This window comes from Saimiri boliviensis, chromosome 10, assembly GCF_048565385.1.
Source record: "Saimiri boliviensis isolate mSaiBol1 chromosome 10, mSaiBol1.pri, whole genome shotgun sequence".
In the NCBI taxonomy this organism is placed as follows: Eukaryota; Metazoa; Chordata; class Mammalia; order Primates; family Cebidae; genus Saimiri; species Saimiri boliviensis.
Window position 1 is genome coordinate 39,304,610 of NC_133458.1, and position 20,492 is coordinate 39,325,101.

At 36.2% G+C, this 20,492-nt stretch overlaps 1 protein-coding gene across 4 annotated transcripts in view; it reads right to left on the reverse strand.

Annotated features, from left to right (window-relative positions):
- Positions 1–20,492, reverse strand: part of CFTR (CF transmembrane conductance regulator) — a 230,318-nt gene that overhangs the window by 60,707 nt on the left and 149,119 nt on the right. For 3 of the 4 annotated variants that reach the window (XR_012512045.1, XM_074379167.1, XM_003921052.4), the window contains exons 23-24: positions 14,922–15,077; positions 3,575–3,664 (exon numbers count right to left, since the gene is read on the reverse strand). Coding sequence is in view for 3 of the 4 variants with exons in the window: in XM_074379167.1 (XP_074235268.1) it covers positions 3,575–3,664; positions 14,922–15,077 (246 nt within the window). In the remaining variant the exon portion in view is untranslated. Of the gene's footprint in view, positions 1–3,574; positions 3,665–14,921; positions 15,078–20,492 lie in introns of those variants that run through there. The other variant, XM_074379168.1, reaches the window with a different exon arrangement.

A 20,492-nucleotide genomic window follows, 5' to 3' on the forward strand; every position in this document is an offset into this window, starting at 1 on the left:
TCCCCCTGCCAAATTCATATGTTGATATCCTAACTTTAAAGATGATGGTATTAGGAGATGGGGCCTTTGGGAGGTGACTAAGGTCACAAGGGCTCTACCCTAAACCCGTGATTTGGATTAGTGTTCTTATAAAAGAGATCCCAGAGAGCTAGCCTGCCCATTCTTCTGCCATGTAACAACACAGTGAGAACATAGCCATCTGTGAAGAAGCAGGCCTTCACCAGACACAAAATCTCCTAGCACCAGATTTTGAACTTCCCAGCCTCCAGAATTGTGAAAAATAAATTTTACTGTTGTTTATAAGACATCCAGTCTATGGTATTTTGTTGTAGCAGACCCAATGGACTAAGACAAAATATTGGTATTAGGAGCTGGGTACTGCTGTAACAAATACTCAATGTGGAAGCAGCTTTGGAACCAGGTAATGAGTAGAGGCTAGAAGAGTTTTCAGGTACATGCTAGAAAGAGCCTACATTGCTGTGAATGGACAGTTAAAGGCAATTCTGGTGAGGGCTGCAGAGGAGAGCTGCAGAGAAAGCTACTACTGGCTGGGCGCGGTGGCTCACACCTGTAATCCAAGCACTTTGGAGGCCAAGGCAGGTGGATCACCTGAGGTCGGGAGTTCAAGACCAGCCTGACCAACATGGTGAAACCCCGTCTTTTTTTTTTTTGAGACGGAGTTTCACTCTTGTTACCCAGGCTGGAGTGCGATGGTGCGATCTCGGCTCACCGCAACCTTCGCCTCCTGGGTTCAGGCAATTCTCCTGCCTCAGCCTCCTGAGTAGCTGGGATTACAGGCACGCACCACCATGCCCAGCTAATTTTTTGTATTTTTTTTTTTAGTAGAGAAGGGGTTTCACCATGTTGACCAGGATGGTCTCGATCTCTTGACCTCGTGATCCACCCACCTTGGCCTCCCAAAGTGCTGGGATTATAGGCTTGAGCCACCGTGCCCAGCCTTTTTATTTTTATTTTTTTAAGAGAGAAAGCGACTATCTTCCTACAGAATACCTAAGTGGTCATGAGCAGAATGTTTGCAGAAATATGGATGGTAAAGGCCAGTCTGATGGCTCTTCAAATGGAAATGAGGAACATGTTACTGGACAATAGAGGAAAAGCTATGCTTGTTATAAAGTGTCAATCAAAGAACTTGGCTGAGCTGTTTATGTACTAGTGTTTTATGCAAGGTAGAATTTGAAAGTAATGAAATTGAATATTTGAGGAAATAATCCAAGCAAAGTTGAAGGAACAGTTCAGTTACTCTTGACTGCTCATAGTAAAATTCAAGATGAGAAATGACTTTAAAATGGAATTGTTGATTAAAAGGGAAGCAGAACTTCAAAATTTGGATGATTTTCAGCTTCTCCATATTGTGAAAAATAAGAAAACCTGCTCAGGAGAGAATACAAAGGGTGTGGCCAAACTTGATAAGGAGATTACTATGGACTAGCCATCTCAACAGAAACTAGGTGCTTTGCATCAAGACAATGGGGATGTTAGTCAGCCACCTAAACAGAAGCCAGAATTTAAAGTCCAAGACAATGGAAGAATGACTCCAAAGTCATTTGGAGATCTTCCCAGCTGCCACACCCATCACAGGTTCAGATTGTAGAAGCCTGGGGTAGGGCAGAAAGATTTCAAACGAGAGGCTACAGCTGCCCTGTGCCACCTCACATTACCACCTCAGACTGCATACTTTGCTCCTCTATTAGTCCATTTTCACACTGCTATAAAGAAATATCTGAGACTGAGTAATTTATAAAGCAAATTTAATTGACTCACAGTTCTGCATGGCTGGAAAGGCCTCAGGAAACTTACAATCATGGCAGAAGGAAAAGAAGTATGTCTTACATGGTGACAGGCAAGAGAGAGAGTGCAAGAGCAGGGAAACCTGCCTTATAAAACCATCGGATCTCAAGAGAACTCACTATCACACGAACAGCATGGGGAAACCACACCCATGATCCAATCATTTCCCACCAGGTCCCTCCCTCAACAAGTTGAGGGGGGAATTATGGGGATTATAATCCAAGATGAGGTTTGTGTGGGGACACAGCCAAACAATAACAGCTCCCCATACTCTACTGCATTTATCTCTACCACCCTAGGTGGAGCTCTAGCAGACCCTAGTGCTCACATACCACACTCGGCAAAACTGTAGGGGCATGGCTGCCTCCACCTAGATTTCAAGAACCCAGAGAGTCACAGGGCCCAGGTAGAGAACCACCACAAGTGTGAGGTCACCACATAGAGTCCCCAGTAGGGAAATGCCCAGTGGAGCTATGAAGGTGGGGCCACCCATGCAATCCCAGACCAATAGAACCACCAGGCATGCAATTGCTCACTCAGGGAGCTACAGGCATGGGATTGGAGCACAGACCTGCCACAAAGAGTGAGACACTCAAATCCATGAGAATAGAGCACCCACCCCAGTGTGTCTAGAGGTGAAACACCACTCCAGTAAGCTTGGAGAGCAAAGCAAAGCAAATTATTCTCAAGCCTTAAAGTTTTAGACTTATAGAAACCTGTTACTTCTTTTTTCTTTTCTATTTCTCTTTTTTGAAATGGGACTCTCTAGACTGTGCCTGTCTCACCATTTTATCTTGACAGCACATAATAGGTTTGATTTCACAGTTTCATAGCTGGAGAGCAATCTGCCTAAAGATGAATCACACCTTAAGTCTCACTCTATCTGATTTAGCTGTTTGTGCTGATTTAGCTGATATTCAAATTAGACCTTGGACTTTTTAGCCTTGTAAGTTGATGCTGGAAAAAGTTAAGACTTGGGGGCTATTGGGATGTAATGAATGTGTTTTGCATGTCAAGAAGATGTGAACTTTGGAGGTCAGGAGTGAAATGCTATGGTCTAAATGTTTGTGTCCCTCCGTCCCCCAAATTTATATGTTAAAATTCTAACCCCCAAAATGATAGTATTAGAATGTGGGACATGTGGGAGGTGATTAGGTGATGAGGACAAAGCCCTTATGATGGGATTAGTGCCATTATAAAAGACACCCCAGAGAGGTCTTGCCCTTTCCATTATGTGAGGACACAGCAAGAAGGCACCATCAATGAATAAGGAAGTATGTTCTTACCAGACAGCAAATCTGCTGGCACCTTGGTCTTTGACTTCCCAGACTCCAAAGATGCTTATAAGCAGCTCAATTTTTGGTATTTTATTTTAGCAGCCTAAATGGATCAAGATGGGGCCTGAGGGTTGGAGCCTTACCACTGAGGAGAGGAATAGGTCCAGTCAAAAGTACCTGTTGCTCTAGGTATGTTAGGGTACTACATTTTAAAGTTGTGTACACAAATACATGCACACAAAGTGTGTAGAATGATCTCAGCTATATCAAACATTTGTGTTGGTATGAGTTACCTGTTTGAAAATCATTTCAGTTAAGGGTAGGTCCAGTCAAAAGTACCTGTTGCTCCACATATGTTAGGGTACTCCATTTTAAAGTTGTACACACACACACATGCACACAACTTGTAGAGAATGATCTCAACTATATCAACCATTTGTGTTGGCATGAGTTATCTCTTTCAATATTATTTCAGCTAGCAGCCTTACCTCATCTGCAACTTTCCATATTTCTTGATCACTCCACTGTTCATAGGGATCCAAGTTTTTTCTAAATGTTCCCGTAAAGATAAATACTTTCTATAGCAATAAAAAAAGAAGAAAGTATGAATAATCTAAATATCTTTTTATTTTTCCCTTATTGTATTATATGTGAAGCAAAAAACATGTTTTAAAATAAGAAACACTCATGTACTTACCATCCAGTTCTCTCAAAATTTGATTTTATCATGTCTCCTTTGTATCGTTTTTAAGAAACAAAATATTACAGCAATATTTGAAGTCCCTTGTGAACATTTTTTTAATCTCAATGTCTTTAAAGAAATTGAGATAATTGTAAATTGTAGAATATTAAAATATTTTATTCCTAGCAATATTCCTTATTATAAGCAAATGTAATATAAAATTTTAAAGTTAAAAAACAGTAAGTTTATGAGTTATAATTAACTTTTTAGAACAAATTCCTATTTTGTTAATGTATTTTCCTTGGATTTCTCTGATAAGCCTAGCTTCCTAAGGGATTTTGAAATTTCTTTAACTTATGCTTATTCAAATACACATGTTCATTTCATCTGTAAACCAAGGCACAATTCTACTTATCTGACCAGAAAAGCACAGGAGAGAGCCTCAAGTTAGAAATCAGTGGAACAGCAGAAGTCAAATATTTGTTTAACTGAATGCATGTTTCTGGTAAGGAATAAAATGACAGGCTAATTCCCTACATGGAGCACAACACAGCTATCACCCTGAAATGTCTACTTAACCAGATCACCAACTACTTAGGTCTGCCTATGTTATTTAAAAATGTCTTAAAAGAAAAATCACGGTCTCATTGGGGAATGCTGATGCAACAACAATAATAATATTTAGTTCTCTGTGCATAGGGGTGAATTAAAGAAAATATTTTTGCTATTAACACTTAGAATTTATTTTTACTCTTTTTTCTTTTGCCTTTGGTTAATAACACCCACTTAGGGGAACTAAGAATGAAATTTCTTGAAGCATAGTTTTTATAATTGCCTAGAAATAAAAATGTTCAATGCCCATCTGGTCCAGAAGGAACAACACAAAGCAAGTCAATCCCAAATTAATGGTGTCTGTATCTCTCAGGCAGAAGGAGAGTATCCTCAGCAAGGCAGAAAAGTTTACTGAGGATCACGTAGAAACTTGATACCCCAGGGCATAATTTGCGACTTAAAGAAAAAGTTGTTGTCGAATGTCTCAGGAACTCTCTAGAGAGGTCAACCAGGACCCCCATGCTGATATTTCTTAATCTACATCAAAATCACCATCCTGAAATGTACCTACATTGCTTTGCAGAAGTGAATATAAGAGATATCTGAGCATATGACTCATAGGATCATAAATATGTGATGGATACATGTATGTATCTCCTCCAAACTTCTATGTAAATAAAAGTAATGTCTGAATAAACTGAAGAGAGTAGACAAAAGGCATTACTGGAGAATTCTGACCAATGAAAGAGAATTAAACAAGAAGCAGCACTTAGAATTTAAGTCAATTCACTATTTAAGCAATTGGATTTATTTAGTATATAAAGCTAAAAAGCCTTGCCAATAGAATTTTGCCATTTGCTGTTTTTTAAAGTATTTTTCTTTTTATATTGTGGTTCTTTAAATAAAAAGTTTCTAGCATTATTGAGAAGAACAGGAAATGATAATTGTAAGAGTTAACCAAGTATCTAACAATGTATTGTTTCCTGCTACAGAAGTTACCTCCATCAAAAGGATGGGACACTTAGCTCCCATTTACAGCAGACTTACAACAAACCATGTCCTAGGACAGGTTCATTCCATAGGTTATCTCTTTCAATCTTCATGTCAACCTCATGAGGTAAATTCTATTATGTACATGAGGAAACAGAAGCTTGGAGAAGTTAAGTGACTTGTCCAAGGTCACTTAGCTAGGAGATAGTAGGAGCTGGAATTTAAACACAGGAGTGTTTGTCTCTAAACTTGTGCTTGTTACCGCAGCAAAATGTCTTGAGTCCTTTGTGGACCATTTTTCCTTCCTGTTTAAAGCTCAGGAAAGATTAAAGGTTGGGCAGCAGCAGGCTGATGGGTGCATAAATTGCCCATCAGCGCTCAGCAGCATATTCTTTATTTAAACTGTTATCCATCTCTCTGGCCACAGGCTCAGTTCCTGGAGAGGTTAGCTTCCTCTTCCTACACAGGCCCTGAGTTGAAGGGTTTCATTTGAGCTATAGCTTCTTTATAACTTTCAAGGAGACTTATACATCCAATGAAAGCACACAAATCGAAATGGAATAATGGCATTATCATGGAGGACTGCACGAGGATGGTAGGGGAAAGCCAAAGATTTTATGGCATCCACACACACACAGAGTTATGAAAGGCAATGCCTTAGTAATGCCTTTCATAAAGATACAAGAGTAATACAGTTGCAAAGATGCTGTAGTAATGCAGTTCTGGCCTGGAAGGTATGTCTACACACAGGAACCAGCCTCTGATCCTCCATGTTTTATGAAATGGGGAAATGCTACCTTTCTTCTCAAAGCTACTCTACCCCTAGGCTTTCCCATCTCAGTGTATGGTACCTTCATTTCCTCAATCCAGAAACTTGGGAGTCATTCATGACTTATCTTTCTCCCTGAACTTCCCAAATAAAATTAATCATCAGTCCTCTCTGGAGCAGGGCAACAGCCTCGTAACTGATTTCTTCCCTTCCACTCTTGTATCTCTTCCCATCCATTCTCATTCAGCAATCAGTACAATTCACTGCAATAGAAATTAGATCATTTCACTGACCTTTTAACAACCCTTCAAAGGCTTTCCACTACACTCAGGCCTTTAAGATGGCCTACATGACCCTACGTGATTTGGCCCCTTCTACTTCTCTGGCTCACTTAGTGCCCTTCTCCATTCTCTTCCCTTTCTTACTGCCACCACACCAGCTTTCTTTCATGTCTTCAGCTTCTTCACACACTAGATTCCCCTTGCCTAGGAATCTCATCCCCTACCTTCTTCCCATGGTCAACTGCCTTTAGGTTTCAAGTTAAATATCACTTCCTCAGGAGTATCTTTCCTGATCCTCAATACCAAATAAGGTCTCCCAACATATGGTCTCATAACACTCATACTCTGCTTTCATAGCTTACAGTGAGTATTGATTATATGTGCATCCGTGAGCATTTGTTTTTAACATCCATCTCTCCTACTAAACCATAACTGCTGTGTACCCTGCCCTTAGCACAAGCTATGTTCATAATATATGCTCAATAAATGCTGCCTGAATGAATAAATGGACCAATGGGAAAATAGGAAGTAAAATACAAAAACATCAAACTCAGAGTTCAGCACATGTTATTTTTCTTTCTTTGGAAAGAATAGCTATTACAATCTACTGTTTTGTTTTGGCTCAGAAAAAAATATATATATATATACACACATATTATATATACACATAGATAATATGTATGTATATATACACAGATATATGTGTATAGATATATGTATAGATATACATGTATATATTTATCTAGATGTGTGTAGCTATATATATACATATATATATGTATATATATATATATAAAATACACACACCATGTATAATTCTATTCAAATGTGTCCTAATGTTTATTGGTATCACAGACTTTAAAGAAATAATACTAACAACCCATTAAAATTTTGATTGTTCTTTATAATTGCTTAGGAAACGGTATGCCTAACTTTTACTCATAATACCATAGTCCAATAGTTTATATAAAATATCTCTCAAACATATGTTGATATATATTAATATATTAATTTAGCTAAAATAGATACATATTCAACATTATGAAGAAAGAAAACTGTTGGTTGAAACTACATATCCCAAAGTTTTAAGTGTGATGAATTTGATACCATTCAGAAATTCCGTAGGTCTTTTGTCTATGGTTTACTGTCTAGCATTAGGTACTGAAGTAAGTGCTCTAATTAAAAAAAAATTTAACTGCACGAACTGGTTCAGTAAGAATTCAATTTCATACAATTAGGCATTTCATTCCTGCGTTACAAATAGTATCTGGCACTGTATTGTTTCCAAGGGTGCCAGTGGGTGTCTTAGTTCTGTTTTCTAAACTGTTTGAACTTTCCACAAACTCATCTCTGAATTTGAAAGGTCCTTGGAGGTCACTTAAGTCCTTTTCTCTGGTTTACAAATGAAACATTCAAGGCCCTGAGAAGTTAAGTGGTTTGGCTAATGTGGTACACTTGGACTGATGGTGCAGCAAAAAATATACCTGAAACTGTCAATCACACAATGGCCCTTTATCTCTCTTTAAAGAAACTTCTCCAATAGGAAAGTTAGGATGTGCAAATATCTGATATTTATTTAATGTCATATATGTCATAAAGAGCACTTCTTGAGACTTGGAAGAGTAGGAGCACCATTACTCACTCTGTGACAAACCTCTTTTCTACAGTTTTTGACTCCTCAACTCAACTTGGTGGCAACAGGTGAGCCTATATGGAATTCTCAGAGTTGTGCACTTATATTTCACTGCAACTGGCATTATGCCTTAGCACTGGATGTCAAACAAAAAACAATAAAGCAGTTTGGCTTGTGTGGTGACTGGAATATGAATTACTTAAGTGGAAAGTGTCACTGTGTTTCTTTAAGAACACAGTGCTGTTTTGGTTTTGGCTCAGAAGGGAAATATATATATAATATATAATATGTATATTGTGTATAATATATACAATATGGTGTGTATATTATATATATTATTGTATATGTATTGTATATATTATACTATATATGCAATATAGTATACTATATTTTTTCCATTTTCCAAATTTTATTCCAAAAAAAGGGGATGTGTGTGGAAGAGTAAGATGTCCACAGAAAGTAACCCTCATTGTTACAATAAAGTATTCAATTGAACAGAAATGACAATGACTCAATTCAGTATCTAATGTCTTATTTTCCTACTGCACCAGTTATTGTATATATAGTATACTATATATACATAATACATAATATATACAATACATATTGTATATTATATACAATACAGACACAATATATATAAAATACATATTGTTTGTTTACACAGTATATATAAACATATATACAATATATGCTTATATAGACTATATATGTTTATATATACTATATATAAACATATATATACAATACATATACATATTGTATATTATATACTATATATACACAATATATATTGTTTATATATACTACATAACATATAGTATATATAAACATATATCCACAAACTCATCTCTAAATTTGAAAGGTCCTTGGAGGTCACTTAAGTCCTTTTCTCTGGTTTGCAAATGAAACATTCAAGGCCCTGAGAAGTTAAGTGGTTTGGCCAATGTGGTACACTTGGACTGATGGTGTAGCAAAAAATATACTACATATTATATATATATTTAAACAGTATATATAAACATATATACTATATAAACATATATACAATATATGTTTATCTATACTACATAATTAAATTGTTTATATATACTACATACTATGTAATATACTATATACTATATATTGTATATATAGTATATAGTATATTATATATACTACATATAGTATGTGTGTACTATATATTGTTACATATATAACATACATATATGTGTATATGTAACATACATATATGTATATATAACATATGTAACACACTATATATAATATATATAATATATATAGTATGTTACAGATATAACATATATTTTATGTTACAGATGTAACATGTTATATATAACATACTATATAGTATATGTATTGTGTATATAGTGTTTTATATGTTATATATACATATATGTATGTTATATATCTATGTTATATATACACATATATGTATGTTATATATGTATATAGTTACATAGTTATATATAGTAGGTATATATGTAGGTAGGTACATATATAACTATATAAGCATAGTTATATATAGTAGTTATATATAGTAGGTGGGTAAATAGAATGTATTTTATATATATACACACACACAAACACTCCATGTATAGTTCTGTCAAAATGTGGCCAAAATGCTTATAAGTATCCCAGTGGTTTGGATCTCCCTTTTTGATAATGTCTGCAATTTTTTTTTATAAATTGAATCTGTATAATAAAAACTGCTCAGTGTGAACAAATTAAGATCCTAAGTTTATGTTAGAGGATTTTTTTTTTTAATTAGCTGGTGGTATGGTTTGGACCTGTGTCTCTGCCCAAATCTCATGTTAAATTGTAATCCCCAGTGTTGGAGCTGGGGCCTGGTGGAAGGTGACTGGATCACGGGGCTGGATTTCTCACGAATGGTTTAGCACCATCCTCTTGGTGTTATCCTCATGACACTGATTGAGTTCTCATGAGATCTGCTCATTCCAAAGTGTGTGGCTCCTCCTCCCTTACTCCCTCTTGCTCCTGCTTCATCATGTAACATGAATGCTCCCCATTTGCCTTCTGCCCTGATTTAAAACTTCCTGAGGTCTCCTCAGAAGTAGATGCTGCTAAGCTTCCTGTATAGCCTGAAGAACTGTGAGCCAATTACATTTATTTTCTTTATAAATTACCCAGTTTCCAGCATTTTTTATAGCAATGAAAGGATGGACTAACACTGCTGGGCATAGTAGTGTGGGCCTGTAATCTACCTACACAAGAGACTGAGATGGGAGGATCACTGGAGCCCAGGAATTCAAGGAAACACACTCAAGCTTAGGTGACAGTGCAAGAATATGTCTCCTAAAAAGTGGGGCTTTGTTTTAAAAAATATCTATTAGCTAGAACAAAGTAGCTATAAGTAGATGAATAAAACATTCTTCAGTCAAAACTATCTAAGGTTTATAACAAATACAGAATAATTTTATAATATTAACATACATATATTTACATGCAAATGATTGTAGGTAACCAAATTATTGTTTCCTCTAAAATTACTTCATGCTTTACAAACTTTTTATACTACAACTTTTTAGTATATACTTTTTCAGAGATAGCATAAAAGAAAATACTTTCCTGGTCTGACCAAATAATCAAAAATTTCACATTTTTAGGCTCAGAAATAATAAAATTGAATTGTACCTACTTGCATACCAATTGTTTTTCTCTCCTCCCTTGAATTCAGTACTCCACCCCTACTGTCCTTCTTTTAGTCCAGACTCATCACATAGCTGGAGAGTTTCCTAGCTCATGTCCCTGCTTCTCCTGCCACCTACCCCATGCCACCAGCAGCAGCAGGGTCCTCCACTACCCTTTCACCAGCCTCTTCCTGAAGCCATCTTGGTACTTGTCAACTATTAACTTATTTCTCCTAATACTCCCTAACATGTGGCCTCCTCTGACCTTTTGCCCCTCAACCCTTTCTAGTTCACATCTTAGTACTTGTCCATAATCTGTCCTCCTGCCTGGCATCCTGGAACATCCTCTTCACATCCTTATGCCCCTAACATTTCTAAAATCTACAAGCTTTATGAACCTTTATGAACCACCTTAATTATTACTTTCCTTGTGAAACTATCTATATTCTTTTGTTCATTTCTATGGTATATACTTCCAATAAAATACAAAGATGGAGACATGATTTCTTCTGCTTAAGGAACTATAAATAATAATAACCACCACAACACAGCATATTGTACTTATTGTGTGCCAGGGAGGAATACTAAGTATTAACTCATTTAATCCTCACAAAAATATAATGCATTCATTACTACAATTATACTCATTTTACAGACAAGAAAAACTGAGGCACAGAAGAATTAAATAACTTGCCTAAGATTACACAGACTAAAATTCAGATACTGATAAAACCACAATCTCTTGTTAAAGAGATCAAGCATTTAGTGATTCAGCACAAAACAATGTATATTGAACTCTTACCAAGCAAGCTACTGTATTATGCACTCTATAAGAGAGAGAAAAATTAATAAGAAAAAAAATCTATGTTTTATCTAGCATTTCTATTATATTCTTTTATCTGGTCTGCTTTAATCATTGATGATTTTGTGTTCAAACTTTGCTTTCTTAACTAGGATACCTGCAAAGTATTTACAATGCTAAGTGGAAATTAAACAAATACATGGATTACTCTAATATAAGATATATTAGAAGTGCTGGGTTTATAAACAAGGTTCTAAATCCCATGTGGGACTGGAATGTGGGAGTGGAATGTTGGAATTAGTAAAAAAAAAAAAAAACCCAAATTTGCAAAATTTACATGTTGCTTTGAAAAGTCTACTTTGTGAATCATATAACGGAGGGATGCAAGGGAAGAGATGAGAAAGGCACTGCAGGGAGAGTAGAGAAAAGGGAAGGATCACTGATGTGGGGGAGCAGCAACAACAGGGCTTGGGAGCTAGCCCTTCATAGCTACCCACATCACACTCCCTACCTAGCCCACGCCTTGACCCATGACTATATTTAATCACCTATATTTAATTTATCATTTTGGCTAAATCCTTTCTTCCTTTGATCTCTGACTTATGACAATGAGTGTAATTTTGAACTTTTCATTTGAAGCTCGTAGGTTGGATTGGGACCTCACTGTGACAGATCCAGGGAAAGTGCTATCTATACCATTTATGTAATCACAGAAGCTATCATACTTATAATGTGATGCATAGAGGAGTTTAATAATTAATTATTAAGTTGTTAATTATTATAAAATGAGTGAGATGTGCTCTACTGCTGAATCATCATTCAGATACATGTTTTGGTCCCATTTGATATCTTCCAGAGCAAAAGATGCCCCAACTTTGTGGTGGGAGTCATGTATGGACATAGATTCTCTTCAGATCATAAAGGCTCATTGCAAGAATAGGCCTACTCATTTCCTCAGAATAGTGTGTCACCTTTCAAACTTGCAACTGAAGCTTTAGAAACACATTTAAAAATTTTTTTTCCTGTTTTTTTTTTTTTATGAATTAAGTCTTTAACACATTTCAAGGCTAATAAATCATTTTAGATCTTGTTGTTCAAAGTGCCTAAGCCAATGGGGCTCTGGTGATAAGCCCCATTGTCTCTTCATCATGACTTCACAGCTCACAGGTAACAGCAAATTAAAGGAGGCTCCACCTTGAAATTTACACAATAGTCTTCCAAGGGAAGGAAGAGAAGAACATTAACAAAATAAGGGAGGGAAGAACATTAATAAAATAAATGCTCTTTACATTAGTAAAATAAATATTCTTAAAATAAATAAAGAAGGAAAGAGCATTAATAAAATAAAATAAAAACACGTGCAAGGATCTGCCCAAACTGACATGTGATTCCACAGCTGATGTCTCAGGATCACTATGAGAAAGTGAGGGGAAATTTCTTGTTCAAAGTTCCTGTTTCACATGTCTGAAAACAAATGTCCCATTGATACAGAGATCTCCAATGTCTCAGTGTCAGAGATCTTCATAACTATGCCCTTCCAAGGTCTGGGAGTTGGAAAGAAGAAAAAAATAGAAAAGCAAACAAACATAATTCTTTCTGAATTTTTAATTCCTTATTCCTTCTTTTTTTTTTTCTTTTTAAAGTTTAAACTTTAGGAAAGGACAACATTACTTAATTTGAACTTTCAAAGAAAAGTTAGGGAAATAAAAGCATCTGTCAGTTTAGACAGCAAAAATATATGAGGAGTGTGCCCTCTTTCACCCTTTCTTGGGCATTCACATAATGTTCAAAAGTTGTCACAGAAAAGAAATAGCATATGCTGTTTACAGACATCTTTGTGATACTGAGAGACAGCCCTAGAAACCAGCGTCATAAACACATATACGAGAAGCATCTATATCAGGATCGCCCAGCACTTCTGAAGGAATCTCTGGACACATTTTTTTGTTTGGTTTATATAATGCTAGAAACCACAGAAGCATGAAAATGAGAAGAAGAAAAAAAACAAAACAAACAAAAAAGACAACCTTGGAAGACTCACTTTGGCAGAAAAGCAAGATAAAGAATTTTCATATCTCTGGCCTACTCTGTTTTCTTCCATGTCTTGCCTATGTAGGAGCATGCAATAAAACACAACCTCTCTACTACATAGTCAATAAACTAAAGGATTCTCAGTGAAACTGAAATTAATTTTTAGACCTTGGCTTATTCTAATGGGCAGCTTTGTGTGAACAAGAACAACAAAAAACAAAAAATTTACTATTTTTCATTAAAAATGGGACCAGAAGACTTAGGTTGAACTGAATAACAACACTTCTCTGTCAACCAGTTCTATTTCACTTTTCAACATTTTTATTTTGCCTAATGCTATCACCTCGGGTACTTGTATTTCTAGTCTTTCTTTATCTTTCAATCATCTGACAATCCCTTTTTTTCCTGAGGAAACAATACTGTTTTCAAAACTCCAACCAGGATAAAGCTTCTGGCAACATGACAAAGAGTAGACAAATAAATTAAAAGCACCAGTTGAGCAGCTGCAATATTTAGTGCCTCATTAGTTGAAAGGAGCAAATGTTCCAAAAAGGTAATCTATTAGGAAATACGAGCTTTTTTCTCAGTCGAGATTTATAGTCAGTAGATGCTCCTGGCATTTTAATTTTGTGTAAAAAGCAGAGTACTGTTAAAAAGAACTATGGTAGTGGAATGGATTCAGCGCCCATTAGTATAAAGGGAGAAAAATAATCATTGAGAGTGAATATATTCGGAAAGACTAGAGAAAATACCAGCAAAAATACAGTAGATTCCTTCAAGATTTGGTCCCAGTGAAGACATTTCTTGGTTTCCATTTAGATCATTTTAAACTGGAATTGTTGCTATTTCTCTCACGTACAAAAAGTGCTCTTACACAGTAACACATTCTAATTAGTAGAATGATACTAAGCCAGTGAGGCTAGAGATCCTTTGTGAAACAAACTGAAAAGTGACATTTAAAAAAAAAAAAAAAAGCTACAGACTAATCTGACATGGTTAATCCCATCCAAAGAACAAAAAATAATCATTACACTTTCTGTTTTCAATTCAACCACCTTGTGATTCCAAGTGTTTGTTATTTCAGGAGCATCTTTGATGTCTTGCAAAGCATTTCTAAACCTGGTGGTTGCTAAATTGGAGGTCAGACCACTGAAGCAGGAACAAAAAGAGCTGTTAAAAACAAAAGCCCAAGGCTCCCACTGTAGATTGGGTCTTCTGAAAAACACCATCAAAGCCATGAACATTTCAATAAGCAGAATTTGAGAATTCCAAAATTTTAGGGACATTTTTTTCTGCCTATGATAAAACTGCACTGGAGAAAAAAGACAGCAATGCGTAACAAATACATTTTGCAGAGTTATGTGAATTTTTGGAGCACAAGTGTCAAATAATGGCTAAAAATGTAATTTAGTTGCTTTTTTTCTGACTAAGTCCTTTTGCTCACCTGTGGTATCACTCCAAAGGCTTTCCTCCACTGTTGCAAAGTTATTGAATCCCAAGACACACCATCAATCTGGATTTCTCCTTCAGTGTTCAGTAGTCTCAAAAAAGCTGATAACAAAGTACTCTTCCCTGATCCAGTTCTTCCCAAGAGGCCCACCTATAAGGTAAAAGTGATGGGATTTATGCAACAAACGTAATTCAGTATTGTACTTCATTAAAAACTACTGGAATATTTTCTTCTGTCACCAGTGGAAGATTTTCACGTTTTCATTCAAACCTTTTTGGCACACTCTCGATCCTGACCAATGTTGATATATGGAGAATAACAACCTTGGAACAGAATAAAGAAACTGGCCATAAGGAATTGAACCCCTGATGCAGGCTTCCTTTATCACTGACCTTTACTAATGATAAAAAGATTGAAAATGCCCATTTTGCATGAAGGAAAAGCAAAGAGTGTCTTCATGCACATCATCTCTAAACATAGGCTTAAGCTGGAAGCAGATATCTGCAATGTGATCTAGTACAAAAAGTGGACACAACTTAAAAATTACTTAATCTGAAATAGATCTAATATTTAGATATTGACCCTAATAAATTAATTAGGTCAAGTTCAAGCCTGGCAATAAACAATACGTTCAGGCAGTAGTATATTCACAGAGATGGCAGGTTGGGCAGAGGCCTTGCCACTCCTCAGTGAATGAGCACTTTGGACAGTTGTCAAATCACATTCTGACATTCAATCAGATTGATGAGAAGGGAATTTCAGGAAGCAAAAAGTATATCAAGGAAAACAAAGAAAATTATTCGTGTTGCCTAAAGACCATAAGAACATAGCATGGACGTGAGAGCACCATGCACTGCATGAGGAGATCATGTGCTAGAGGTTGGCTCACAGAGAGCCCCAACTCTGTTCTGATGTCAGCTCAGATGCCAGAACTTGAGGAAGGTGCGTTGAGCGAGGTAGAACACACTTGTGGTCATTAACTGACCACTGAATAAACTGACATTAGGAGCACTGAATAAATGTTTGTTTCCTTCCCCTTACATCATTTCTTTTATCTTATTATTATTATTTTTTTGGTCTTTCTATAGTATAACTGAGCAATGGTCTTTTACTAGAATGCTTTTCAATCTGCAGCAAAAGACAGTTTTGTCTTCTTTTTAAATTTCTAATTCACTACATATCAATACTGTAAAACATACAGAAATGAATTTCTAAATATTCACTCTCAATTTCTATACTATGTCATCATAGACAAGTAAGTTTCTAAACCAGAACCAGTGAATGGATTACAGTAAATGTTTTAGAGTACATAACAACCCTTAATAAGAATTACTTACTAAACACTATTTGCAACCTGGTAATAAATTAGGTCTTTGGGATAAGCTGATAAGCAATAATGACACAGTTGACCTCCTAACCATCATAAGAACTCTACAAAGAGACTTTCACAAATGTTTGTTTTCAGACAACTTAGAAAACTAGATCAATCAAATGTTATGTACAATACTCTGTTGAGTTTCTTCATAGCATTAATCACAATCAGTACTTATTTTATTTTTTCTTGATTATTGCTTGTGCTTGTACCAAAAACGTAAGTTTAACAAGGACAGGGGACTCTATCTTGTTTTGCATTTAATTCTTAGCACCTGCCTTACCCAAAGTGCCCCATAAATATTTATTCGAATTGACTAAGGGACAGCCAGGTGGAAAAATGGATGGATTTATGAGCAGATGAATGAACTCATGTAATTTAACTGATCTAACAAATAATAGATTTAATCAATTTTGTTCAATTGCTAGAACAACTCCAAATTTTAAAATACTATGGAATTTAAAAGTACATTTTCATTTATGAATCAGCTAATGTTGCACAAACACATTTATCACGGGTCATGAATTTTCAAACACAATAGTAAAATTTTGTATAAGCAACCTGAATATGTCCAGTGCAGGGGAAAGTGATTTGCTATAAGGTCATGTTGAGAATTTTGGTAAGAAGTGCTTGAGATCTAAATCCTTGTTATCATTAGTAAGGTTTTCAATGAGGATTAGATAAATGACCATGTTTCCTTTTCTTCAGAAACAAATACTGAAATTTTTAGAGAACTTAGTTTTTAGGTTGGGATAAGACTGGATGAAGAAGCAATTTGTAAATCTTTGGTTTAGCTTTAAAGGTTTTAGCTATTACTGTGGTTTCCTTATGTCATTAAACTGCTGGTAATGCATGATGTCTGACACATTTTTCAAAAGCGACGAATCATTGGTTTGTACCCAACAGTGTCTTCTTGTTTATATAATTGACACATAATAATTAGTTTCCGGGACTTGTTTTTCCAGGCTTCTCAGTGATCTGTTGAAGAAGGCTAGAGAACTTCCCATGAATAAGCTTTTAAGATAGAGTTTTCTAGTAACTTAAATGCACCTCCTTCCTGAGAATGTCAGATCAAGATAAATCAAAATAATATGTGGAAAGTTAAACAGTGTTGAATTTGGTGCTAGTTGTAATTGCATTGTGCCATGAATAGAACGGTCTCAGCACATTCCCTTCAGGGTATCTTACTTGCCATTTTAATACTACAACAGATGGAAAACTTGTAATTATTTTTCTTTACCTTGTGGTCTCCAGAAATCAAGATGACAAGTCAACTGAAATTTAGATCCACAAGGTGATTATAATTGAATCTTTTATGTGTTCATATATCTCTATTAATTATTAATAAAATGTAGTATTAAGAATATGCTGCTCATATACTCACTGAATGATTCAACTACTTTACACCAATTTTTATCAAGATAGAAAACGGGATATGTGTTTAACAAAGCAAACAGGTATTTAGGGGTTTGTGCTGATATGATCTGAACTCTTGATAGTCTTATGAATTATTTCTGGCATTTCTGTATTTTGAAGAGACTATAAACGGAGAAAGCAGCTAAGTTCATCCAAAAGTATAGATCTTGAAGTACTATTAAAGATCTGTTTAATCAGAGGACTGTCCAATACTGTGATATATACAATACACCATCTGAAGACTTTTGATAAGTCCAGATTTATCATGAAGTATCTGACTCCAAATTAAGATCCCAGTCAGCATGTTGAGAGGAAAAAGAAAAGACAAAAAAAAAAAAAAAAAAAAAAAGGATGAGGTACTCTAATTGGAGAAGGTAATCTGGCTATTAAGGAAAAATAGATTTTAAAAATAACAGTTGTAAAATAGCTGCTACATTTCTCATACATTAACAATAAAAACTTGTAAAGTATAGATTCTTTAAATTAAAAGCCTCTGTTAAGAGCAAAGAAAGTAATAGCCCAACTTTTCCATAAGGGAATTGCTATGAAAAAAGTGTTTTCACATGTAGATTGAACAATATTTCTGCACAGAATATTTATTCTTTTCATATATTCACCATAATCAACAATATAGAAATCAATTAAAAATTAAATGAGATGCCCATTTCAGTCCTAAATTTCAACGCTTTTTATCACCCCCAAGAAGAGTAGCCCAAAGCTGAGCTGGCAGTGTTTTTGGATATCCAAAAATATTACTAGTATACTAAATTTGAGTCAACTTCTTAATTCAGCACATAAGGAATATGTTTGGAGCATCTTGGGATACTTTGCAAGATGTTGTTATAAGTTCTAAAGGCAAGGCAGTAGAAATTATTTTCTTCAGAAACTGCTCAGCATAACTTTTTTCTTTTGAGACAGAGTTTTGCTCCTATCACCCAGGCTGGAGTGCAGTGGTGTGAGCTCAGCTCACTGCAACCTCCACCTCCCAGGTTCAAGCAATTCTCATGCCTCAGCCTCCCTAGTAGCTGGGATTACAGACACCCATCACCATGCCCAGCTAATTTTTGCATTTTTAGCAGAGACAGGGTTTCATCATGTTAGCCAGGCTGGTCTCAAACCCCTGACCTCAAGAGATCTGCCCGCCTTGGCCTCCCAGAGTTCTGGGATTACAGCATGAGCCGAATAACATTTTAAGAATCAATTCCTAGGAAGCATATGACCTAGAAGTAGATAGAAGCTATGCTTTCATTTATTTAAAATATATTAAGATAGGAAACATGCTAAACAAAGGGATAAAAAATAAAAAACAGGACTTTCAGATTGTGGTCTGGTTTGCAGAAATCCTGTAAGTGGTCGTTTCATCCTAACAGCAAGTAAAAAGCAGAGCATACTGAAAAATCAACAAATTCTCTTAGATCTGTCAGAGAGGTGAGATCACAGGGCAAACCACTGCCTCCCAAAGTGGGAGACAGAGAAGTAGGTACTCAGATGTTTCTGCTTATTGGTTTCTGTTCTTTAAGTTGTGACAGAGAATCACAACTTAAAGAACAGAATCAATAAGCAGAAAACTCTGAGGGAACCAGTGCTAGGGTACGAAAACCTAAATTGTAAGTGAAAAATTGCTGGAGATTCAGTGTGAACAAGTATGAGAGCAAGAAAATTCCAAGTGGGCCCAGTCACTGGGGGATTTCTATAGTTTTATGCATTTTGTGGGTAGGATCCTTAACCCGGTTCTCACAGTGAAAATCAGAGGAAAAAACCTTCATGCTTCCAGCAGAGGGAGGGGATAAGTAACCATTTTGAAATATGCCAGAGCATTCTATTCCATTTTTTTTTTTTTTTTTTTTTTTTTAGATGGAGTCTTGCTCTGTCACCCAGGCTGGAGTGCAATACATGATCTTGGCTCACTGCAACCTCCACTTCCTGGGTCCAAGCAATTCTCCTGCCTCAGCCTCCCAAGTAGGTGGGATTATAGATGTGTGTCACCACACCTGGCTGACTTCTGTATTTTTAGTAGAGACAGAGTTTCACCATGTTGGCAAGGCTGGTCTTGAACTCCTGACCTCAGGTGATTCACCTGCCTTGGCTTCCCAAAGTGCTGAGATTATAGGCGTGAGCCACCGCATCCAGGCCCAGAGCTTTCTAGTCTTATAACAAGGCCTGCCCTTGAAAGAGACTATTTTACCATGCCTAACCTATCAGGGTTTTTTTTCAGAGCCTAACTGACCTAGGGGAAGAGAAATACTCAACTCCCACCCACACTAGTCGCTATGTCCCACCAAAAGGGGTAAAAAAACACTTCACAAGCATTTCTAAGCTACAGGGACACAGGCTCACTGAAAGACTAAACCTAATCATAGTACTGTGGAATACTTCTGTCACCCTTTGCTACACATACCACTACATTACTAAAGGTGTATTTACTACAGCTCCTTTTACTCAGTACATCATGACCACCTTTCAATAAAAAATTGCAAAGCATACTAAAACACAAACAAACACAGTTTGAAAACACAGCAAGCACCAGAACCACAGTCAGATATGACAGGGATGTTGGAACTAACAGATTGAGAATTTAAAACAACTATGATTAATATTCTAAAGACTGGGCATGGTGGCTCATGCCTGTTATCCCAGCACTTTGGGAGGCTAAGGTGGGTGGATCACTTGAGGTTAGGAGTTTGAGACCAGCCTGGCCAATATGATGAAACCCCATCTCTACTAAAAGTGCAAAAATTAGCCAGGCATGGTGGCAGGCACCAGTAATCCCAGCTACT